Raw genomic sequence first — 26734 nt, 5'->3', positions numbered from 1 at the left:
GTCAAAAAGTAACAGTAGCTTAGGTCTTATAATGCAAAGTTATTTTAAATATTATAATAAATAGCTAGCTTTATCTTAACTACCTTCAAGCTCGGAAAACAAATGGTTCTTCAAAATTTTCACCTCGAAATTGAAACATAATGATTAAGGCATGTGTCAATAAGCTATGTCATTGCCAATGTGAAGCCCACTCTAGATTCACAATTCTAAAATGAGACCCCACTCCAGCACAATTCCAGTACACCACTGTGCCTTCTTATTGTTAATTAATCAATTCAGAAATTTAAACCAATATTTTAAAAATCTGCTACTGTGTTTTATGATGGCTACGGCGCTAGCTCACCAATCTTTTTAAAAGATAAGCTTGTTAAAGTCTACAACACATGGAAACATATGTACAGCCATTTTGAAACAAAACGTTTGAGTTACACTGATTTGAGAAGAGTAACTGCTTCAAGCGTTTTTGTGACCAAAATTTGAGTAATTTTTTTCCAAATCGGATGAAAACGGAAATAAACGATTTTTCATCAAAAATCCTTAAACAAATTTTTGAGTCGGAGGGTAGAGCTAGGGTCGGTCGGGAAAGCGGAAACAAACAATTTTTTTTCTTAGGCATAAGTTGTTCTGCATAAGTAGTCTGGGTTAGGCCGGATTAGTTTGTTTATTTTGATTTCCAATTTTTAGATACTATGAATTATTTTAGGCCGGCACATATATAGGGACAGTGTCTATTAAGTTACGTCGAGCGACTGTTTGGGGTAAAACTTGAACAGGTTTGGATAGATTGAGTGTGTGGACATCCCTGCTCTATCTAATCTTCGTGTGTTCTAACCTACGATACAGAGTATGCGGTCATCTCTGCCCTGTATCGCATTAATACAAGTGTGCGGTCATCTCTGCTTGTATTGGTGGTAGTTGCGGCGGAGCACTAGTGTGTGGTCATCCCTGCTGGTGTTCTGGCCTTTCTAGCGCAAGTGTGCGGCAATCCATGCTTGCGTTAACGTTGGTACCAGTTGAGTTGATTGAGTCTATATATGTGCAGGAGCGGTGATTAAAGTCTGCTCTTGTAAATATTGGCAGCAATCAGGGCTATCCCAGTCTATCTCCGGTACGGGCCCGCGGGGATCACAGGCAGTGACCCCCTTGCACGTTACAAAATCATCCTGTTAAAACAGGGACTAATGATTATAAACATAAGAATATCCAGGGGGAAAAATGGATTTTATTTAATATACAGGATCTACATGTATTATTGTACATTGTCCAGATTGTTTGTATTATGACTCCATTAAGCTGACTTTATCATACCTATTGTTCCTCAGGTGAGCGATGTGGCCCATGGGTCTCTTGTTCAAATTCCGTCAACTCAACTTGTTAAATGAAGTTTTCAAATACCGGTAATAAAAAATAATAGGATTTCCATAGAATGCTGATATGTTATTCAAAGTTTACATGTAGATAATAAATTTGAACTAATAAAGCAAAGGATGCATTAATGTTTGTGACTGACATACATTTGATATTTTGTTTACTTTTTAGGTGCTTTATCCTCATTCAAGGAAGAACTGATCCAGTTTTGGAAAAACATTAGTAACTGTGGTATTGTATGAACATTAATTTTATTTAATTATGATACAGCAGTAATTTATTCAGCTAATATCTCATTATTCTATCAATGTTATAGGTTTGGTGAATTGACTGACATCTGTATACATTACATTCAACCTTTGATTTAGATTAGAGGTAACATTCTCTGACACTACTGAATCAGGTTAAGCAAGGTAATGTTGATCAATTGTTAATCACATTTTCAGCTGATCCCGCTCTCTTCTTTCAGTAATAGTATAAATTGATGAATCGATCGTAAATTATCTGTTTACATACAAATCTGAAGGTTGATTGAGCTAAGTTTCTGGGACACTACCGCTTTTAATTAAACACAGTCTCACTAATCAAGCAGAGTGAAAAGGGGAATAACTCAATTTTCCAATTTTAACATGAAGGGAGTTGTTCCCCTTTTCACCTCTACTTAAAACAATCCAAGTTTTAAATAAATGTATAAAATGTGTTTCTGTTCTGGAATCATTTTATTCATGTTTAACATGATTAATTAAGTTGGAAATGCTCAAAGGAAATAATTATCTTGATTATTACAAAACAGTTCAAAACACACAAGTTAGATAAAGATTAGTGTGTTAGTAATTCTCTCTCTTCTCTCTCTCTCTCTCTCTCTCTCTCTCTCTCTCTCTCTCTCTCTCTCTCTCTCTCAGTACTTTTGCTTTCCTATATGGTTTAATTGAAATTTGCTGTATAATATTACTTTGTATTATACATGAACTGGTGTGTAGAATTGTGTGGTCTGTTTATAGGTTTTAAGTGTATGATACAGAGAGATACATTGGATGAAGTCAAGAAAAACAAAACAAATATGTGGTATAGTATTCATGAATTTTTCATATATATGAATTTTTATAAAGCAGCTAATCTTTTTGTTTCTTGGTCACTCAGGAGACCTATTGCTATTACTTGTCTGTCGTTGTGTGTCATTCAGAAACATCTTAGTATCCAGCTCTTGAATAGGTATGAGGGCAGTAGTCATTGTGTTAGCCCTGGGGTAAGAACTGTTGTCCCGATACCATAGACCAAGGTCAACATCAATTTCTTACGAAGGTATTGACAAAATAACTAACAGGGTAAGGGGGGAAGCCAGTCATAGACCACAGTCAAACACTCAGAGCTAGGTTATTGTCAAATTATCTTCCCCAGGGAGAGTCAAATACTCATTCTGGGTTAAGGGGAAAGCCAGTCATAGGCCACAGTCAAATACTCAGCCAGGGTAAGGGGAAAGCCAGTCATAGGCCACAGTCAAATACTCAGCCAGGGTAAGGGGAAAGCCAGTCATAGACCACAGTCAAACACATTTAGCCAGGGTAAGGGGGAAAGTCAGTCTTAAGCCACAGTCAAATACTCAGCCAGGGTAAGGGGGAAAGCCAGTCATTGGCCACAGTCATATACTCAGCCAAGGTAAAGGGGAAAGCCAGTCATAGGCCACAGTCAAATACTCAGCCAGGGTAAGGGGGAAAGCCAGTCATAGACCACAGTCAAATACTCAGCCAGGGTAAAGGAGAAAGCCAGTCATGGACCACAGTCAAATACTCAGCCAGGGTAAGGGGGAAAGCCAGTCATAGGCCACAGTCAAATATTCAGCCAGGGTAAGGGGGAAAGCCAGTCATAGACCACAGTCAAATACTCAGCCAGGGTAAAGGGGAAAGCCAGTCATAGACCACAGTCAAATACTCAGCCAGGGTAAAGGGGAAAGCCGGTCATAGGCCACAGTCAAATACTCAGCCAGGGTAAGGGGGAAAGCCAGTCATTGGCCACAGTCAAATACTCAGCCAGGGTAAAGGGGAAAGCCAGTCATAGGCCACAGTCAAATACTCAGCCAGGGTAAGGGGGAAAGCCAGTCATGTACCACAGTCAAATACTCAGCCAGGGTAAAGGGGAAAGCCAGTCATGGACCACAGTCAAATACTCAGCCAGGGTAAGGGGAAAGCAAGTCATAGGCCACAGTAAAATACTCAGCCAGGGTAAGGGGGAAAGCCAGTCATAGACCACAGTCAAATACTCAGCCAGGGTAAGGGGGGAAGCCAGTCATAGGCCACAGTCAAATACTCAGCCAGGGTAAGGGGAAAGCCAGTCATAGACCACAGTCAAACACATTTAGCCAGGGTAAGGGGGAAAGTCAGTCTTAAGCCACAGTCAAATACTCAGCCAGGGTAAGGGGGAAAGCCAGTCATTGGCCACAGTCAAATACTCAGCCAGGGTAAAGGGGAAAGCCAGTCATAGGCCACAGTCAAATACTCAGCCAGGGCAAGGGGGAAAGCCAATCATAGGCCACAGTCAAATACTCAGCCAGGGAAGAGGGAAAGCCAGTCATAGACCACAGTTAAATACTCAGCCAGGGTAAGGGGGAAAGGCAGTCATAGGCCACAGTCAAATACTCCGACAGGATAAGGGAAAAAGCCAGTAATAGACCATCAGCCAATTGTCAAATGACATCAAATATAATTGATGTGTTTCAATTTCAATAAAGAGAGAGAAAAAGCAATAAAGAGCAAAAGAAGCAGTACATGTTTTTCAGAGAAAGTTATAGAGACAAGAGAGAGAGAAACTTGGTGTCATAGAGAAAGGCAGTGGATACATGTTTAGCAGTCTCTCAATTCCTTTTCCCATTTGTTCTCTGCCAACTCTCTCTATCTCTCTCTCTCTCTCTCTCTCTCTCTCTCTCTCTCTCTCTCTCTCTCTCTCTCTCTCTCTCTCTCTCTCTCTCTCTCTCTCTCTCTGAGAAAGAAAGCATGTATGAAACCAGAGAGGTTTTGAGGAAGGTATATAGAATGACAGAAGGAATGAGAGAGAAACAAGCTAAACAAGGAAATGCTTAGAGGTATACAGAGAGAGAGAGAGAGAGAGAGAGAGAGAGAGAGAATGAAAGAAAACAGAATGGTATATGAAAGTCAGGTAGAGAGATATACACACAGAGAGAGATAGAGAGAGAGAGAGAGAGAGAGAGATTACTTGTCTGGAAATTGTTCCAGAGAGTGAGAAAAGGATAGAGATATTTAAAAGAGAAAAAAACAAGATTACATGTTTAACAGAAACCAAGAGAGGTTAAGTTTAGCAATGAAACTCTCTCTCTCTTTCTCTTTCTCTCTCTCTCAGAGAAAGCAATTTTGAGAAAGAGGGATAGAGAATGAAAGAAGAAATGAGAAATGAGTACAAGCTAAGCAAGAAAATTCTGAGAGATATACAGAGAGAGAGAGAATACTTGTCTTGAAAATGTTCTAGAGAGTGAGAAAAGAATAGATAGAGAGATAAAAAGAGAAAACAAGATTACATGTTTAACAGAGAAGTTCAGAGAGAGAGAGAGAGAGAGAGAGAAAGGGAGATAAAGAACAAGAGAGAGAGATTAGGTTTAAAAGTGAAACTAAGAGAAAAATTAGAAGGCAAAAGTTTCTGTTAAGCAGGGAAAATGGGAAAGATAAATAGAGGAAGAGAAAGAATGAGAGAGCGAGGGTACATGTTTAACAGAGAAAGTCAAAGAGAGGACGACCAAAAGTACATATATATATATATATAAAGCAGAGAAAAGTCTTATAAAGTGAGAAAGAAACAAAGAGAGCAAATGTACATGTCAGAAAAAGAGAGTAAATGCTCATAGAGAATGTTTGTGAGAGAAAAAGACACTTGTTACATGTTTAGCAGAGAATAATGTATCTCATTCCCTCTTCCATAATTTTTCACTTTAACATGTATGCTTGTTTTCTTTCTTTCTCTGTCTGTCTGTCTGTCTGTCTCTCTCTCTCTCTCTCTCTCTCTCTCTCTCTCTCTCTCTCTCTCTCTCAAAGAAAGCAAGCATGTATGAAAAGCAGAGACATTTTGAGAAAGAGGGATTACAGGGTTGTCTATAAAAATTGAAGTAGAAGTAAGAAATAAAAAATAAAAGGGGTCTGGGGGTCTAGTATATAAGCTAGATTGTGTTTGAAATGCAATAATAGCCAGGTAATTATTTTAGGTGTGGGGGAAATCCCCTCCCCCAGCTAAACCCTGCTGGGATAGAGAATGAAAGAAGGAAAGAGAAAGCATGAGTTCAAGCTAAGCAGGGAAAGTCTGAAATATACAGAGAGAGAGAGATTTAAAGAAAAGAGACAAGGGCAGATGTTAAGCAGAGAGAGAGAAAGAGGATGAATAATTGTCTGGGAAATGTTCTTGAGAATAAGAGAAGAATAGATAAAGAAAAAAAAAGAGAATATAATATTACCCATACATGTAAAACAGAGAATGCCAGGGATAGAGAGAGAGAAAGAGAGAGAGACAAACACATGTTTAGTGGAGAAAGTTTGAAAGAGTAAGGAAGTCTTCAGAGAAAAAATATAGAGCAGAAATTTATTTTTGAGAGAGCAGCAGTATGTCATGTGTGTAAGAGAGAGAGAGAGAGAGAGAGAGAGAGTGGAGAGAGAGAGAATACGTTAAGCAGATAAAGTTTTGATCGCTCCCTCTCCCATAATTTCTCTGCTTAACATGTATGATTGATCTCTCTCTCTCTCTTTCTCTCTCTCTCTTTCTCTCTCTCTCTCTCTTTCTCTCTCTCACTCTCTCTCTCTCTCCCAGGTCTTAGATACATCCCTGCTAGGATAGAGAATGAAAGAAGGAATGAGAAAGCATGAGTTCAGGCTAAGCAGGGAAAGTCTGAGAGATATACAGAGAGAGATTTCAAGAAAAGAGAGACAAGGGCAGATGTTAAGCAGAGAGAGAGAGAGAGAGAGAGAGAGAGAGAAAGAGGATGAATATTTGTCTGGGAAATGTTCTTGAGAATAAGAGAAGAATAGATAAAAAAAAGAAAAGAGAATACAATATTCCCCATACATGTAAAACAGAGAATGCCATGGATAGAGAGAGAGAAAGAGTACACATGTTTAGTGGAGAAAGTTTGAAAGAGGATAAAGCAGAAATTTATTTTTGAGAGAGCAGCAGTAAGCAGTATGTCATGTGTGTTAGAGAAAGAGAGAGAGAGAGAGAGAGAGAGAGAGAGAGAGAGAGAGAGAGAGAGAGAGAGAGAGAATACATGTTAAGCAGATAAGGTTTTGACCACACCCTCTCCCATTATTTCTCTGCTTAACATGTATGATCTCTCTCTCTCTCTCTTCTCTCTTTCTCTTCACTCTCTCTCTCTCTTCTCTCTTTCTCTCTCTCTCTCTCTCTTGTCAATCATATTTTGGGCCATATGAAAACATTCCTTATAAAATTTGATATGGAAAAAATAGTTGACATCATTTAAAACACTTTATTCTTTTATTAAACAGGTTTTGAGACCTAGTCCCTCCACACAATGGAAACAGCAAGCACTCCATGTAAAGTACATCAGTGTTCTAAGTGTCCGGGGGACACAGAGTACTATTGTGTATCGTGTCCATGTGATCTGTGTCCCCAGTGTAAAGAGAACCATGTAAAAGATCTCCAAACAATAGACCATGATGTTGTGTCACACCGTGATAAAATCAACTACATCCCAACACAAGAGATCTGTGTGAGACATCCTAGCCATGTTTATATAAAGTACTGTGAACCTTGTCAAGTTCCTGTGTGTAATTCTTGTTCCAAGGACCAATCACACAGATTCAGAAGTTTTCTCTTTGGCCAAGGACAGCACGAAATTCTGGATATACAAATAGCCTATAAAACAAAGCGACAACAACACAGAGGAACCATTCACACTATCAGAAGTGAGGCTCTCTTTTACAGACCTGTTCTCCTGCCACGAATCAAAACTGATTTCAAAACCTGTCGCACAGAATTCTCCCTCTATCAATCAGAGATGTTAACAAAGGGCCAGACACTGAATCATCTTATTGACTATATACAAAAAGATTTCATGTGTAATGTGTTCTGTGACTTTGATTTCAAACACAGATGTTTAAAACAGAAGAAAGAAATGATCATACATATTGTCAGCCTACAGAGATATATACACATATATGAACAGAGGAGAGTAATCAGACCGCTACAATTCCTCTCCTCCATAAAGAAAGCCCTCCCCCAGATACATCCTACACTCCACACCAGCCAGCTCTCCATGACTGAGTCACTCAACAAGGAGGATGTGATGGAGTCACTGAGTGCAATCCAAATCACAGAGAGAGGAAACCGACGCGTAGGAAACCAGTGTCTGCTGAAACTGACGTCTGGTGCTGAGCTCCATCAATCTCTCACACTGACAGGTGTTGGTTATTGTTTTCACATTTCCTGTGTGACATCAGACCGGGTCTGGGTCAGTAATCATAGAAACAATCTCATCTTGACAGACACAACAGGTGTTCCTCTACATCGTGTGGAGGATTCATGTAGTGGTTTTGATATAGGATTACACACAGTGAACAGTGAGAGTGAACTGATTTATATAGATAGGAATTATAACATCAACAAACTGTCAAAGGATATGAAAACAACCACCACATTTATAAAGAGAACAGACTCTACATGGAGACCACATTTTATGTACTGGTCCCCGTCCACTGGGGATCTACTGGTCGGGATGATTAGAGAGATAAGTGATGATTCAGACAATTCAGATGATACAGAGTTAATATGGACAGGCAAGGTAACCCGGTACAACCAGAGTGGACAACTCACACAAACCATACAACATGACAACACAGGACGGGGACTGTATAGTGAACCTCACTATATAACAGAGAACAACAATGGGGATGTCGTGGTGTCTGACTATGTGTCTGGTGCTGTAGTGGTGACAGAGCATGGAGGAAGACATCGTTTCTCCTACAGACGGCATCCATCAGGATCAGGACTAAAGCCATATGGAATCTGTACTGACGCGCTGTCACACATCCTGGTGTGTGATGGTATAACCGACACAGTACAGATGTTGGACAAGGACGGTCAGTTCCTGTCACATCTACTGACACAATCACAAGAGATGGGTGTACCACGGAGCCTGAGTTATGATGTCAACACTCACCGTCTCTGGGTCGGATCATATTACAACAACAAGGTGTGTGTCTACAGGTATATCACCAGACAGGACGCTCTGACAGGTAAGTCTGAGTCATTATCACTGATGTAGTATATATGTGTCAGGTATCATACAGGTTTCAATGAGATCTAAGTATACCTTAGTTATTTTTGTTATATCACACAAGTCATATTAAATTGTTAATTCAGATTATATATGTTTCATTGTGATTGTAATTCATAGTTATATATCCATGTAATTGTTATTCATTATTACATGTATGTACATGTAACCATATGTACTTTACTGCTCAAATTTATTTAAATAAGAAGATGCAAACATTATCATGGTTATGAAAACAAGTTACACAAGAGAAATTAATTTTAAGTACTTAAACAAGTTTGTTAATGACTTTAACTAGAGTAATGAAATTACTTAATATATTAACTTTAATCAGAGTAATTAATTGATAAACTTAATCTACTACTTGTAACAATACAGAATTAGAACTCTATGTTTAATGTTTGTAGATCAAAGTCGTGTGATGGAGTCACTGAGTGGAATCCCAACCCCAGGGACAGAAAAACCACAGCAAGGAAACCAGTGTCTGCTGAAACTGATGTCTCCCCCCGAGTTACTTCACTCTCTCACCGAGACAGGTGATGGTCGTTGCTATCACATTTCCTGTGTGACATCAGACCGGGTCTGGGTCAGTGAAATAGAAAACAATCTCATGTTGACAGACACAACAGGTGTCCCTCTACATCGTGTAGAGGATTCATGGAGTGATTTATATGGAATACACACAGTGAACAGTGAGAGTGAACTGATTTATATAGATAGGAATTATAACATCAACAAACTGTCAAAGGATATGAAAACAACCACCACATTTATAGAGAGAACAGACTCTGCATGGGACCCACGGTGTGTGTACTGGTCCCCGTCCACTGGGGATCTACTGGTCGGGATGTATTATATACATACAGACACAGGCAAGGTAACCCGGTACAACCAGAGCGGACAACTCACACAGACCATACAACACAACATCACAGGACAGGGACTGTATAGTAGACCTGACTATATAACAGAGAACAACAATGGGGATGTCGTGGTGTCTGACTGTATTGATTACTATGATGATTACTATGATGATGACTTTGATGATGACTATATATATGAGTCTGGTGCTGTAGTGGTGACAGAGCATGGAGGAAGACATCGTTTCTCCTACACAGGACCTCCATCAGGATCAGAACTACAGCCACGTGGAATCTGTACTGACGCGCTGTCACACATCCTGGTGTGTGATGGATGGACCAACACAGTACAGATGTTGGATAAGGACGGTCAGTTCCTGTCACATCTACTGACAAAATCACAAGAGATGGGTTATCCATGGAGCCTGAGTTATGATGTCAGCACTCACCGTCTCTGGGTCGGATCATGGGACAACAACAAGGTGTGTGTCTACAGGTATATCACCAGACAGGACGCTCTGACAGGTAAGTCTGAGTCATTATCATTCACATTAGTTAGATATAGATAACTAAGACACACAGTCCGTGTTAATTATCAGTCAATAAGATACATGTAAGACATGTTTATCTGTGTGATTGTTTGTCAATATAAACAACTCATTGTTACAGGGTTAGCTGTATCTACCAGTCATTGGGATTCATTGTTTGTCTAAAATAAATAGAAATTAAATATATTTCATTATACGATGTACAGTCACATGTCATTCTAATCAGTTAATTAATATAACATGTCATTGTAATTAATAAACCAGATTTTAATATAATGACACATGTATTTGTAATTTGTTTTGTTACAAGTACATGTCAATTAAACTGATTTAATTAATTACATAACTATTAAAGTATGTGTCAGCTAGTGTAATTAGTTTGAACTTATTTGTATATGTAGCTCTGTCTTTATTTATTTGTTTTAGTTTATTTGTAATTGTTTATGTATCACTGCATAACCTGTATGAGAAAGATTAATTAACAACTAATTAATGACTTGTTGTAGATGAACACAGACCCCGTCCTGATGGGGAGGCCATGTTCAGCTCATCAGCTGTAGAATGGAGATAGCTGGGATATTGACAGGTTGTAAATGTTTCTGTACAAATCTAGTCTGCTCTCAGAACTACACCAGGTCCTGTTGTTTGTCCCTTTGTTCAACATCTGCAGCTGAAATTGACCTGTGTATAATTCACATGGACTGTAATACTGACTCCTGTTTATTTCACACTTTGTGATCATCCAAACATGGCTGTCTGTCGCTATATGTAAATTTAATGTTGTGGAAAATGGACTGCTGATATGAATTTAATAATGAATAATTACTATTAGTGTTTAGATTTATACTATCTAAGACTTACTAGTGATCCGAATACTGAGTGAGATCGTAGACTCCAAGCCGAGAATGCTTAGGAACTCAAGAAGGTGGCCCTGGGCAACCTACAACAGGAACTCGACCTCGAGAGGAAGAATCTCAGATCCACAAAGTCTGGTTACAAGGCTCGACTCGAGCATCTCAGCACAGCAGTGGAACAAGAGGAAGCCAAATTGAGCGACCTTCAGGGGTGAGTTTTGAGCTACAGTGTGGTGTTCTGTCTCAGGGAGACAGAAGACTGAGATAGTGAGGGTCAACAAACAGTAAACTCCAGATGATCAATTTAATTATCAAAATGATTTTACTCCTCATCTTTACCTCGATAGACAGCAATTAGCACTAATATTGCTGGATGCTGATAGGGTGTAAAGTTTAAGTCCCCCAATTTAACTGTATCACCTTTTTTCTTTAGGTTTATTTAAATTAATGTTTTTTTTCTCTCTCTAGAAAGTTCTCTTTAGGCTTATCTAAGTTAATTCTTTAGAAAGATTGCGGTGACCTTATTTAAATAATTGTTTATTTTCTCTAAAAAGATATTTATACTAGTGTACTGAGATAGCAATAAGGTTGTAGAATTTATGCATAATATTAATATTGATACATTTTTATACATAGCTATAGAGAAGGTGAGAGCTGTCAACCACAAACTCAGAGAGAGTCTGGACAGTGAGCGTTACTCACTCCTTGAGAGTGCAGATCAGAAAACTCCAATTTTTGAGAACATGCAACTTGAGTTAGAATCAGAACGTGCCAAATTTAAAGATCTCAAAAACTCAGTGGAGAGAGAAAAGCAAAGGCTTCAATCTCAGGTGACTTATCTTAAGTCTTAGACGAATGTTCTCAAAGACGAGCTCAAGCAGGAAAGGTTGGTTTGCCGCCAGAAGAAGAACGAGATTGACAAGATACAGGTGAATGAGTGTGGAGTTATTCTGTTTCTCATTACACATACTAATCCACATTCTGTTATTATATTATTATTCATTATGTCATTTTCATAAATTTTGTTGTTGTAGCTCTGTTGAATTACATGATAATTTAACTTTTCAAGGCATGCTATTGGCTCGTCATGACCGGCTAAAAGCATGCAGGAAACAAATGAAGTCTGTGGTATATAAAAGAGAGTTGTTTTGAACATTTAACTAATTGTTTGTGTTTGTTCAGCTTCAGAAACTAGACATCACCCGGCACTAGGAACACGAACGTGACCAAGTCTCGCAGCTCAAGTCTGAACATGAACTCCTGAGGTCATAGGTCAAATCCCTGAAGGACGCCATGAACGAGAGGGGGGGAAGAAGTGACAGAGCGCCGGTCACAGAGACAGCTGGAGAGGGTGAGGGACGACCAGAAAATGAAGATGGTAATGATGTGTTTTAAATGCTTGTATACAAACTATGTAGATTCCTTATTTTAAGCTAGTACTTAATTCTGCGATCACGCTGTTTTGTATCAAAATGTGAGAATACTGTATCATGAATGTGGAACTTTTCTCCTAATCTCTTATAGTTCTCAACTCTCAGGAAATGAAAGCGAGATTTCAAAATCTGTGAGGTGGATGCTTCTCTTGATTTAACATGAATGGTAATTCATCGGGTTTAATTAGTAATCAACAGTAATGTGGGTAGGGGCATTGTTTAGAGATTATTTTACATGGATATTAATTCCTCGCGTTTAATTAGCAAGCTACAGTAATGTGTGTAGGGGAATTGTTTAGAGATGATTTTACGTGGATATTCATTCCTCGGGTTTAATTAGCGTTCAACAGTAATGTGTGTAGGGCCATGGTTTAGAGATTATTTTACATGGATATTAATTCCTCGCGTTTAATTAGCAAGCTACAATAATGTGTGTGTAAGGATATTGTGTAGAGATGATTTTACATGGATATTAATTCCTCGGGTTTAATTAGCAATCTACAGTAATGTGTGTATAGGGGTATTGTTTAGAGAGGATTTTCTAATAAACTATTTGACTTTAGTTATATACATGTATACAGAATTCTACATGTAGCGGCCATTTATATATACAGAATTCTACATGTAGCGGCCATTTATATACACAGAATTCTACATGTAGCGGCCATTTATATACACAGTATTCTACATGTAGCGGCCATTTATATACACAGTATTCTACATGTAGCGGCCATTACATATATACAGTATTCTACATGTAGCGGCCATTTATATATACAGTATTCTACATGTAGCGGCCATTACATATATACAGTATTCTACATGTAGCGGCCATTTATATACACAGAATTCTTCATGTAGCGGCCATTTATATACACAGTATTCTACATGTAGCGGCCATTACATATATACAGTATTCTACATGTAGCGGCCATTTATATACACAGAATTCTACATGTAGCGGCCATTTATATATACAGAATTCTACATATACACAGATTTCTACATGTAGCGTCCATTTATATACACAGAATTCTACATGTAGTGTCCATTTATATACACAGTATTCTACATGTAGGGGCCATTTATATACACAGTATTCTACATGTAGCGGCCATTTATATACACAGAATTCTACATGTAGCTGCCATTTATATACACAGTATTCTACATGTAGCGGCCATTTATATACACAGTATTCTACATGTAGCGGCCATTTATATACACAGAATTCTACATGTAGCGTCCATTTATATACACAGTATTCTACATGTAGCGGCCATTTATATACACAGAATTCTACATGTAGCGGCCATTTATATACACAGTATTCTACATGTAGCGGCCATTTTGCTGGTTTGCCTGACTTCTTTGCCTTTTTTTGAGAATTGAGAATGTTTGATAATTGCTTCAGCACGGCTTTGATTTTATTCATGCATGGAAATGAGTTTGAAATATTCAGCCTCTTAACTCAGCAAGTTCAAAACCAAAAGAGTTCAGAAACTTGAGAATGTGAGCTGCACTATGGAAGCCACTCTGGAATACAGCTAGAGAAACTACACTCAACTCACCAGCGAGTCGACTTAAAGAGCAGTGAGGAGGATCCAGTTCACTGGAACGTTTAAAAGACACAGCTCAAGAGTTTAAAGGTCTTACGCAAGGAAATAGCCAATCAAACTGAACTTTTTCAATTATAGTTCCATATATAGAGACAATTTCTTTTCTTTCCTCTTTTCTGGCACCTTTTAGGCCTACAGTATTAATTATGGACTCAGTGGCTAGGAGAATTATTACTTTGGTGAAATTGTCACACTGATTTTAATGGAACTATTTTTTAGATGCGCATATGATGCAACTTCCTGGATGGTGCTGAGTCTGTTTGTCAACATGTGACATCCACGTGTACTTGGGAGAAGGTATGTTTACTCTCAATTATCTCTCTTAATAGCCGCATAAGGCATTATTTTTCTGATCTAATATTATTCTTGAAACATTTAACTAAAATTTCTCTTTCATGAATTAAATGCTGAGAGTATAGTTAATCAATTAACTTAACTAAAGCTAAATAGTAACATATAGTGAAATTGATTCCTTGTGTGAAACCTTAAGAGAAACATGTAACTTTTATTTAAACTGCATTTTTTTTCTATTTTCAGGAGTTATCTCCCTTGTTTAAGATCAACAATGTCGGATAAACAATGCGGGATGCTGTCTTGTCACCAGCGGTAAAATTTGACACCTGTATACCCGTATTTCTACCAATCGTTTCAGTCTTCTTTGTTGTGTTCACCAGACAGGTAAGAAATTTAAGATAATTGTTTGCAACCATTTTAATAAGATAAACAATGAAAAATATAACATTTACATGAACAGAGCACCCCATAAAAGGACATGTCACATTTTAAACACTCTCATCATTCACACATTACCATACGTTCAGTGCACATTATTTAAACATAGCAATGATGAAATGTAATACAAAATCACATGTTGGGTATAATATTACAAACATTTCATACATGCTAACTACATATACTTCCCTACCCCCCCCCCCCACACACACACACACTTGGCTATTTCCTGTTTAACTTTGGATCTTTCAGTCTGTTAGTGAATTACTATAAGTGTCTTTAGACTTTTTATCGTAGAGCCAATATCTTTCAGATCTGTAGAATTTTTTGGAATTTATATTTTAATAGTTTTTGTTTCATTTTAAAGTAATTTTGCCTATTTTGCTGTTGTTTTAGATGATGGACCACCCTACTTCCTTTTACAACAGGTGCATGCCCCTACAGATTCACAAAGTTCCAATGTTGAATTTCCATGACCCCGATTGAATGGGTGCACAACTTTATGTATTGTACTTTCAAAATTTCTACTACTTGTAATACATTCAGATTATTTTGCTTTTGAATATGCCCTATTCACTGATTCAGATTTTTGTGTACAATTGTGATATTTTATTCTATCAAGATTATTAGGTCCCAAAGTCAAATTTATACAGTCTTTAAACAAGCACCTGTCTTCCTCTGTCATGCTAATTTAAAGTCACGAGACAACACTGAAGAGTTCCTCTTGTTGTTTTTTAGTGTGCAACAGAAGAAGGAATGAAGTTGGCAGGACTTTCTGCACTGTCCTTTGGTAGCAGCTGATGATGGAACCGACAGCAGTTGACATGACCCGTTTCATTAAAGGTAAATCTTCGGAGTAGTGTTATAACAGTTTTTGTACTCAACCCTGCATCTGAGCTTCAGATTGCGGACAAATCTTCTCAGCATTAATTCCATCATGGCGGCTTTGGTTCTTCCTGGAAACATGTGACTATTGAATGGAGTCTTAGCAGTCTGTTTTCTTTGAGATTTAAAGAAGTGGCGCAGTTCTTTGAAGTGTTCAATCATATGCTCTTGCTTTTCAGATGCACCGGAAGTAGCAGCACTATCTCCATCACTTGTGAAATGACGAGTGGACCGATGCATTCTGTAGCCCATCTCTTTTCATCTCTAATGGTGGTCTCTGGAGGAATGATTGCAGTGCAGTCTTCATGTCCTGGACAGGTAACTTACTCTCCCTTGGTTCTAAGATGGGTGCCGTTGTTGCACAGTTTATTGCCACAAAACACTGCCACAACAACTTCTTGGTAACATTTACACTTAAAGTGCATGTCCCTTGTGTGGCAGCTTGGAATGGTATTTTCCTGATCGCACTGAAGGTGGCATTGTTATACCGGGCATCTCCTTCCGTTCTTATAGTTGTATTGGCAAGTCCACACTTCTTTATTAAGCTCTTGAAAGTCCTGCCTTATTTTCTTCATGTCTTTTCTGTTAGCTCACCTGAGCTGAAAGCTCAAGTGAGCTATTCTGATCACTTTTTGTCCGTCGTCCGCCTGTCCGTCCGTCCGTCTGTCTGTCCGTCTGGCTGTCCGTTTGTAAACGTTTTACATTTTGAACTTCTTCTCTAAAACCGCTTATCCAATTTCAACCAAATTTGGCACAAAGCATCCTTATGGGAGGGTGAATATGAAATGCATAAATAAAAGTCCGATCTGTATTCAAAGCGGAGAAAACCTTGAAACTGTAGAAAAAGGGGGGTGCATTTTTAAAAATCTTCTTCTCAAGAACTACTGATTCCAATTCAATGTAGTTTAGCATAAATTATCCTTATGGGAAGGAAAATATAAATTGCAAAAATTAAGGTCTAATTCTGTTTCAAATCTTGAGTTATTACGAAAATAATAATAAAGGAAAGGCGTGTTTCAATCAGTTTAATAGCTTCGGATTCGGCATCCGGTAAAATGTGTAGACAAAACTTGGCCTGGGCAAAACAAAAGATTGGCAGTTATTAATCTGCCAATCTCATTAAAATTTCAGGATATTTGATGGACCAGTATATTTGTATTTGCTGTAAATATTGCTGCAAAATAATGCGTATTTGGAATTGACGATTACCGATCTGCCCCGGCTTTTATTTTCCCACGGCCCGAGTCTGCGTACCAATTTTACCAAGACTCCTATTCCATACTTCTAAAACGAGGTTCTTTGTTTAAAGCAGCCATGACGTTATACGAAAAAGGGTCGATCTGACTATGATGAAATTGCTTGTTGTGCAACAGTTCGCGAATGAAGGGAAATTTTTGAAACATGCAAAATATATTGGTGCCGATTTTGTGAAGTAAATTGAGGCTAAATATTTCAATGCGATGACGGTTTTCACACATGACGTTGGTGTTAGCTTGTTCTGATTTTGTTTCGTTTTCATTATTTATGCTTTGTAACCTGGGAACTATCGTCTGTATTTCGTGATGTTTACGTATCAAATCAAACAGAGACTTCGGTAAATCAAACAGTAAACTGTTTACCTGCGCAAATTAAGCAAAATCTGATGTATCAAAAAAGTACTGAAATACAATTCATTCTATCGGTAATTTGGCATTATCTTTTGCATAATGGTAGATGAATGCAATTGGTTTTGTTGAGATGCTCGGCATTTTCTCGAGTTTATTCAGTTTAAATACAGTTTGATATCGCTGTCGAAAATAAGTAGGTATATACATGTACATGGACATATATGATTCAGTTCGAAAAAATAAATTGTGTTCTTTATTTGTTATAGTGCATGTTTCTTGTGTTTAATTGTTTACAATTTTCTATTTACTAACCATATTTGAGTGTTAAGCTTCGAATTATAAGCAAGATACAGAGATTTGCTCACAATTCTATGTTTGTACACATGTCTTAAAAACTAAAGATTAAAAAAGTAAAAAAAATTGTCAATATTTATTAAGAACATTTTCAAAGTCTGTTCTTCCAGAAACCAACTTTAACAACTTATTGTATTGTAAACTTAACCCTTTTTTAGCTCACCTGAGCCAAAGGCTCAAGTGAGCTTTTCTGATCACAATTTGTCCGTTGTCTGCCGTCGTCGTTGTTGTCGTTGTTGTTGTAAACTTTTCACATTTTCATCTTCTTCTCAAGAACCACTGAGCAGATTTCAACCAAATTTGGCACAAAGCACCACTAGGTAAAGGGGATTCAAGTTTGTTCAAATGAAGTGCCACGCCCTCTTTAAAGGGGAGATAATTGAGAATTATTGAATATTTGTTGGTATTCTTCAAAAATCTTCTTCTCAAAAAGTATTCGGCCTGAAAAGCTTAAACTTGTGTGGAGGCATCATTAGGTAGTGTAGATTCAAGTTTGATCAAATCATGGTCCCCGGGGGTAGGGTGGGGCCACAATAGGGGGATCATGTTTTACATAGGAATATATAGAGAACATCTTTAAAAATATTCTTCTAAAAAACTTTTAGTCCAGAACAGCTCAAATTAAAATGGAAGCATCCTCAGGTAGTGTAGATTCAAGTTCGTTCAAATCATAGTTCCCGGGGGTAGGGTGGGGTCACAATTAGGGGATCAAGTTTTACATAGGAATATATAGAGAAAATCTTTAAAAATATTCTTCTCAAAAACTATTAGGCTAGGAAAGCTTACATCTGAGTGGAAGCATCCTCAGGTAGTGTATATTCAAGTTTGTTCAAATCATGGTCCCCGGGGGTAGGGTGGGGCCACAATAGGGGGATCAAGTTTAACATAGGAATATATAGAGAAAATCTTTAAAAATATTCTTCTAAAACCATTAGGCCAGGAAAGCTCAAATTTGAGTGGAAGCATCCTCAGATAGTGTAAATTCAAGTTTGTTCAAATCATGGTCCCTGGGGGTAGGGTGGGGCCACAATAGGGGGATCATGTTTTACATAAGAATATATATATAGAGAAAATCTTTTAAAATCTTCTCAAAAACTATTAGGCCAGAAAAGCTCAAATTGAAATGGTAGCATCCTCGGGTAGTGTAGATTCAAGTTTGTTCAAATCATGATCCCTGGGGGTAGGGTGGGGCCACAATTGGGGGATCAAGTTTTACATAGGAATATATAGAGAAAATCTTTAAAAATATTCTTCTCAAAAACTATTAGGCCAGGAAAGCTCAAATTAAAATGGAAGCATCCTCAGGAAGTTTAGATTCAAGTTTGTTCAAATCATAGTTCCCAGGGGTAGGGTGGGGCCACAATTGGGGGATCAAGTTTTACCTAGGAATATATAGAGAAAATCTTTAAAAATATTCTTCTGAAAAACTATTAGGCCAGGAAAGCTCAAATTAAAATGGAAGCATCCTCAGGAAGTTTAGATTCAAGTTTGTTCAAATCATAGTTCCCAGGGGTAGGGTGGGGCAACAATTGGGGGATCAAGTTTTACATAGGAATATATAGAGAAAATCTTTAAAATATTCTTCTAAAAAACTATTAGGCCAGGAAAGCTCAAATTTGAGTGGAACCATCCTACGGAAGTGTTGTTTCAAGTTTGTTCAAATCATGGTCCCTGGGGGTAGGGTGGGGCCACAATTGGGGGATCAAGTTGTATATAGGAATATATAGAGGAAATCTTTTAAAAATCTTCTTCTCAAAACTATTTGGCCAAGAAAGCTCAAATTGGCATGTAACCATCCTAAGGAAGCGTAGATTCAAGCTTGTTCAAATCATGGTCCCTGGGGGTAGGGCGGGGTCACAATTGGGGATGAATGTTTATAGATAGAGAAAATCTTTAAAAGTCTTCTTCTCAAAACTATTAGGCCAGGAAAGCCCAAATTTGAGTGGAAGCATCCCCTGATCATGTTTAAATAATAGTCCAGTGGTATGGTGAGGCCGCAATGGGGGATGAATTTTTATTTAGGAATATATAGAGAAAATCTTTAAAAATCTTCTTTTTAAAGACTATTGGGCCAGAAAAGGTTTAAACTTGTGTAGAGACATCCTCGAGTAGTGTAAATTCAAGTTTGCAAAATCACAGTCCCTAGTGGTAGGGCGGGACCGTGATGGCGGTTTGAATTTTTACATAGGAATATAAAGAGAAAATCTTTTAAAGTATTCTGGGAAAGTTTTCGGTTCAAAACTCAGTACTTGGTGTGAAAGCACAGGTTATGCAGATTTAAGTTTGATGAAACCATGATTCCCTAGAGAAAAGTGGGGCCATGAAATGGGGGGGGGGTATATGGGAATAGAGAAAAATCTTCTTACAGGTACAACAACAAAAGGGGCTTGGTATTTACCAAAAAAAAAAGAGGTGGATACAAATTGGCAGATTTTCAATTTTTTTTAGCAAGATCTACTGTACTCAGTTGTCAAGATATTTTGATACTGTAATGCTAATTTGATCAGAATTAAGGCAATTGTTGCTCAGGTGAGCGATGTGGCCCCTGGGCCTCTTGTTCACATTAGTGATGATTTTGCCTACTGTGTAACAGGTCTGATGAATGAAAGTGGCTGATGCTGGTTCGGTGTTTGCGTCAAGAAGCATGCCAAGCATACCCTCTGTTGTAAGGCTGGTACCCAAGTGGCCGACAGCCATGGACAGATCAAGCTGTGGGGCTCTTCATCCCTTTCCTGATCAACTGACTTCCTCGTACAGCTTTTCACGGTGACTGGTGTAATGGCACTTTTTACATCAAATGGAAATGATCCTTGCCAGGCCTCGCATTTCCTCCCCTTGCTGGTTCCAGTCCAGTGAAGCGTAACAGTCCAGGAATTTCTGTGAGTGATCTTTAAATGCATGGTTCCAAAGTTTAGCAGTTATTATCTCACCTAAACCGAAGGTTCAAGGGAGCTTTTCTGATCACTCGTAGTCCGTCTGACCGTCTGTCCGTCCATCTGTCTGTCTGTCCGTCTGTAAATTTTTCACATTTTTGACTTTAAAACCACTGGGCCAAATTTAACCAAACTTAGTACAAGGCATCCTTATGGGAAGTGCTAAAATAAAGGGCTAATCCCTTTTTAAAAGAGAATAATTTCAAAACAGTGAAAATAGGGTGTATATCTTTACAAATCTTCTTCTCAAGAACCACTGCACCAGAAATGCCAACATTTACGTAAAAACTTTAATATATAGTGAAGATTCTAAATTGCAAAAATCGTGACCCCCGGACCAGAACTGGGGCCCCAGGCGGGGTTCAAAGTTTAACATAGAAATACATAGGAAATTTTTTTTAAAAATCTTCTCAAGAAGCACTGCACCAGAAATGCCAATATTTACACAAAAGCTCGCATATATTGTGAAAATATTAAATTGCAAAAATCGTTCAAAGTTTAACATAGAAATACATAGGAACAATGTTTAAGAAATCTTCTTCTTAAGAAGCACTGCACCAGAAATGCCAATATTTACATAAAAACTTGAACATATAGTGAAGATTGTAACTTGTAAGAATCGTGACCCCCGAACCAAAACTGAGGCCTCAGGCAGGGTTCAAAGTTTAACATGTATAGGAAAATGTTCAAAAATCTTCTTCTCAAGAACTACAATGCAACAGTTTGAGATATTACTATGCATACATCCTTGGCTATTGTAGATTCTAAATTGTTAAATTCATGACCCACTACTGAACTCAAAATCCACTGATATTCCCAAAAATTGACTGACATTGTCTGATATCCACTGTATAACTACTGTACCCTACTGTAAATCCACTGTACACCCACTGTACAGAGCTACTGTACCACACTGTATCCCACTGTACCCCACTGTACAGAGCCACTGTACTCCACTGTACTCCACTGGACAGCACTGTACCTACCCACTGACCAGCACTGTACCTCACTGTACACCACTGTACGGGGCACTGACCAGCACTGTACCCCACTGTACACCACTGTACAGGGTACTGACAAACACTGTACACCACTGTAACCCACTGTACCTATGTTTTTATAAGTTATTAATATGTTTGAACAATGAATTGAATATTAACTTTATTTGAGACCAAAATCTGGATTTGTTTTGATTCTTTCCTATTGCTTACAAGAGAGAAAATGGGCTTCTATTTCTTTAAGTTCATATATAATTAGATGCACGGTCAGGGAAAAGGCAGGGATATCATCGATTTCTCGGGGAGCTTAGACATATTTTGGATAGTTGTACAATGTCAGTTTTAAAAAATTGAATTATCTTCTGACCCCCCCCCCCCCCCCGATCCTCCGATCCGTGCATGTATTAAAAACTCAGAATCCAATTATCATACGAAATATAGCAACTCATCCAATTAAAAGTGGGAATTATTTATATATATTTCAATATCAATGTTTTAGTAACTAAATATTTAATTAGGTTTTTTTTTTACAATGAATTTAATTTTATCAATATTATCTAATAAATATTAGTTAACATGTTACATTGAAGTTTTAAAATTCAGAGAATTTAAAACAATGTATAATTACAATTTATAGATATAAAAAAATCCACTATATTGCTCAGCATACTGAATTTTTTTCAAAAGAGAGAAGATAACCAACTGGTCTGGACTTTAAAATGTCTTTGAAGTTTTACTTCACAGGAAGATCAGTGAGTCAGTGTCTGTGTATAGTATACATACTTTCAGTAGATCAAAAGGTGTGAGTGTCGCAATATTCAAACTTGTAAATTGTCAGTCTGACACCTTGTTCAAGATATTATGCAATTCCCTTATAGGGGTATATGTGGTCTTGAGAGTATTAAATCCAGTTGAAATATGTATTTTTAAAAATATAACATTAATGAATAAACAAAATAATCTTTATATTCATCATTTTAGACGCGTTTTTTATCATTTAAATCAAGTCGGAAATTATACATGTTAAATATTTATAAATCCTCCCCCCTCCCCCAGCAGTCGCTGATATCAAAATAAATACATTGTATAGTGTTAAATTAAAAATGGAATGTGGTGATAACGAACACTGTTCAAATAATATTTCACTCTGTTACGGTACTTTAAATTATATACTTTTGAATTTTAACACTGTTCGTTATCACCAGTGTCATTGTCATATATCTACATGTACCTTCTCTTGCACGGCTTAGAATGTTGTCATGATATAGTTACATAGTTTAAATAAGAAAAAAATATATCACCCTCTCTCTCTCTCTCTCTCTCTCTCTCTATGTTGTAACTATCTTCCCAAATGTTTATGGAACAAGGTCAGGAAGGCATAAACACCCCCTGCATCACAATTTAATTTTAGCATCTCTTCAATTATAAGCGACATTTCAATTAATAGGCAAACATATTTATTTTCTCTTTCCGTAATAGGTAAATTGTGTACAGGTCGGATAAATAAGAAAAAATATTTCTATTATTCAGTAATTGAAAATACGCAATTTATATTTGAATCATGTTAAATGTTTGTGACTTAATAAATTCCACGAAGATGAATGAGCATGCAACCCAAATGAAATCATGCGTATAAAATTTTCTTTTTAAAACAAACTTATGAGCTATGAAAACTGTATTTACTGGTTATACAGACAATTGGAACTTGTTGCACGAAAACGTCACTCCATTGAGAACGAACTCCATTAGTTGTCATCGTATAATGGCTGCCTTTACATTCAACATTTTAACTGATCGTATGATTTTTTTTACACAATTATATTTGTTGAAATTAACGTCTTAAACAATGTCGAGTGCTAAACACAATGTACCGAGTTAAATTTGGGGGGGGGGGGGGGGGGGGCAGAATTACATGTAGTTTACCAACTTTTGCTTTACACACTTAGAAAAAATCCGGACGACACGTAATCGCTTCGTGTTGTCTTTAGAACAATAAGATATTCAAACCAAGACCAATTCTGACTAATCATTTATATCTTGTGTAATATTTGCTTCCTGTGTATAGTGATTAGCAGCGTTCACGACCGCTTGCGGGTAGACTTTCCAGCCCCGGAGGCTTTCACACTTCTAGAAATTAAGCCCCCCCCCCCCTCCTCACCTGAGATTTACCACCCGGTAAAAATGTTCGGCCTTTAAATTGATTTTTCGTTTTTTCTTCTTCTTTATTTACTGAAACCAGTATATTGGTATATTGTATCATAGCAAACAAGATAATCTCTCTCTCTCTCTCTCTCTCTCTCTCTCTCTCTCTCTCTCTCTCTCTCTCCATGCTTACGTACAAATATTTTATAGTATTTGAATAAAGTACTACCGGTAACATGTATAGTAATGTTGACAGCGGCTAAATGTAAATGTTGGCATAAAAAATTATTTCTTGTTATACGGGATAATGTCCATGGATTCAAATGATTTGAATTGAAGTTCGTTATTGAATGATTGTCATTTAAATTCTTAATAAATGAAAGTCAACGCTAAAAATTAATTTTTAATATCGACGATGTATTGTCTCCTTCTTTGTGTATGTCTACAGATAAAAATCTTTTGTCTGTCTTGGAACAATGAAAAACTCGGAACAAACAGAAAAAGGCGCAGACTATACACACGACCGGCTGACTGCGTCGAGGTGTGAAAACTGACCACCTGTGTATATATGTTGTAGCCTAGGTATAAATAGATGTAAACGTCAGGGAAATACACTGTTGAAACAAAAATCTGAATTTTCACTTTTAATTAAAAAACCCATTACGGTTGCCGTGTGCTTTAGGATCATAATCATTTAGAATCTGTCTTAAAAGATTTTTTTTTATTTACTTACAACTAGGTCTACTTGCATGTAATGCTTACAAAAGTGGGATTAATGATATCTATTTAATAGTTATTCCACACCGAGGTCAAAAATAAACAAAAATGCATTAATTTTATTAACATAATATTCATGCTTAACATGAATCGTTTCGACATAGCACAGTACTGCAAGGGGTATCAATTTGCAAGTGGATGAGGAAACAAAGGGGGGGATGTATTATCCGTACTACATTCTATTTTTCGATTTAAAGTTTGCAGATTTTGTTTAACCCAGGAGTTAGTTGGCAGAGATAAACTTGAGACTTAAGAAAAATAATCGGTATGTAAAAGAAGCACATTAATAGACAATCAATTTCTTACCCCAATCGATTTTTGATTTCTCTCTCTCTCTCTCTCTCTCTCTCTCTCTCTCTCTCTCTCTCTCTCTCATGAATTTACAAGTGCTTAAAATTGAGGCCAGGAGTCAGAAAGGAATAAGCATGTTAAAATTCCCCTACGGCATCACAACCACCAGTTCCAGCATAGATTTTATAATGAACTTTTCTACGACTACATATTATACCAATACAATACAGTCAGAAAGTGATATACATGCAAGGGGTATCAATTTGCAAGTGGATGAGGAAAAATAGGGTGGGGGATGTATTATCCGTACTACATTATATTTTTCGTCTTAAAGTTTGCAGATTTTTTTTTAACCCGGGAGTTAGTTGGCAGAGATAAACTTGAGACTTAAGAAAAATAATCGGTATGTAAAAGAAGCAGATTAATAGACAATCAGTTTCTTACCCCAATCGATTTTTGATTAATCTCTCTCTCTCTCTCTCTCTCTCTCTCTCTCTCTCTCTCTCTCTCTCTCTGTGATTAAAATTAAAAATGCATTCTGCATTATATGTTATTTTGCAAAATTAAAACCCAACATTTGCAATGAATTCTTAAATTTATTTAAAAAAAAAAATTTACATATGAGCTAGAAACTCGCACGCTTTCTTCAAAATGTACCTGTGTAGTGAAGCGCGCAGTCATGATACACGGACATGTGTACACGAACAAGCATGAATATATTTTGTGGATTCAGTGTTTAATTGACTGTTTTTCAGTGGGTTAAAGCGACTCATGAGACGCAGAGAATTAAGAACCCGATCATTTAAACAAGGGCTTGTCGTATATCATCAATAAGGAATGATAATGCACCTTGCTCGTTTGGGGGGGGGGGGGGTGTTATTTTCCAATGACTGGCAGAATAAACATATTGACATGCACTTTTTTGATAATCAGATTCAACATGTAAAATTCAGAACTTTCACCTGATAGCTATGGACATTATCATAATTTTGCGATCGTAACATTCAATAACAATAGACGTTAATAAATAAAACATACTAAATAAATTTAACGACCTGTTGCATTCTTCTGTCAGGTTGTATCTATGCATAATGTGAATGCTATATACAGCATAATAAAAATAAGTATTGAAGAAAAAAAATATCCTGAAGATTTAAAAATCCGATATTTTCTCAAATTAATAGTACAGTGGCGTACAGTGGGGTACAGTGATGGTCAGTGCCCGGTACAGTGTCGTACAGTGGGGTACAGTGCTGGTCAGTGCCCTGTACAGTGGCGTACAGTGGGGTACAGTGGAAGTCAGTAGGACTATACAGTGGTGTACAGTGGGATACAGTGTTGTTCAGTAGAAATGTACAGTGGGGTACAGAGGGGTACAGTGGAAGTCAGTGAAATGTACAGTGAGGTACAGTCAATGTACAGTGGATGTCAGACAATGTCAGTCAATTTTTGGGAATATCAGTGGATTTTGAATTCAGTAGTGGTACCCCCGGACTAATACTGGGGCAACACTCTTGTTCAAAGTTTAACATAGAAATATATAGGAAACATGTTTATACATCTTCTCGAGAACTACAATGTTACAGTTTGTGAGATTATTATGCAAGAGTCCTCAAATAGTGAAAGTTCTTAATTGTAAAAGCTGTGCCCCCCGGACCAACACTGGGGCCCCAGAAGGGGTTCAAAGTTTAACATATAAGTATATAGGGAAAGTGTTTAAAATCTTCTTCTCAAGAACTACAATGCAACAGTTTGTGGGATTACTATAGATGCAAGCATCGTCAAATTGTCAATATTCTTATTTGTGTAAGCCGTGACCCCCAGACTAATACTGGGGACCCAGAAGGGATTTAAGGTTAACATAAAAATATAAAGGGAACATGTTTGAAAATCTTCTCAAGAAGTACAGTGCAACAGTTTGTGGGATTACTATGCAAGCATCCATGGCTATTGTAGATTCTAAAAATGGTAAAATCTAATACTGGGGCCCAAAGAGGGAATAAAAGTTTAACATAGAAATAAATAGGCAAAATGTTTAAAAATTAAGAACT

The 26734-nt window shown here is 37.4% G+C and overlaps 2 protein-coding genes across 9 annotated transcripts in view; both read left to right on the top strand.

Moving 5' to 3' along the window:
* Positions 1-26734, top strand: part of LOC105330472 (uncharacterized) — a 320443-nt gene that overhangs the window by 120144 nt on the left and 173565 nt on the right. Inside the window, exons 3-4 of one of the 2 annotated variants that reach the window (XM_066073568.1) lie at positions 6861-8609; positions 9058-10035. In XM_066073568.1, coding sequence (XP_065929640.1) covers positions 6887-8609; positions 9058-10035 — 2701 coding nt within the window. In that variant the 5' untranslated portion in view covers positions 6861-6886. The remainder of the gene's footprint in view (positions 1-6860; positions 8610-9057; positions 10036-26734) is intronic. The other variant, XM_066073567.1, reaches the window with a different exon arrangement.
* LOC117683857 (pericentrin) overlaps positions 10626-26734 on the top strand; it is a 67893-nt gene continuing 51784 nt past the window's right edge. For 3 of the 7 annotated variants that reach the window (XM_066073584.1, XM_066073587.1, XM_066073586.1), the window contains exons 1-7: positions 10626-11123; positions 11549-11841; positions 12095-12290; positions 14184-14261; positions 14502-14642; positions 15093-15186; positions 15435-15539. The gene's annotated coding sequence lies outside the window, so the exon portion shown is untranslated. Of the gene's footprint in view, positions 11124-11548; positions 11842-12094; positions 12291-13574; positions 13995-14183; positions 14262-14501; positions 14643-15092; positions 15187-15434; positions 15540-26734 lie in introns of those variants that run through there. The other 4 variants (XM_066073585.1, XM_066073580.1, XM_066073588.1 and 1 more) reach the window with 4 other exon arrangements.

Source organism: Magallana gigas, chromosome 10, assembly GCF_963853765.1.
Source record: "Magallana gigas chromosome 10, xbMagGiga1.1, whole genome shotgun sequence".
NCBI classification, from domain to species: Eukaryota; Metazoa; Mollusca; class Bivalvia; order Ostreida; family Ostreidae; genus Magallana; species Magallana gigas.
The sequence above is the reverse complement of the archived record's forward strand: the minus strand, read 5'-3'. Positions and strand labels throughout refer to the sequence as shown.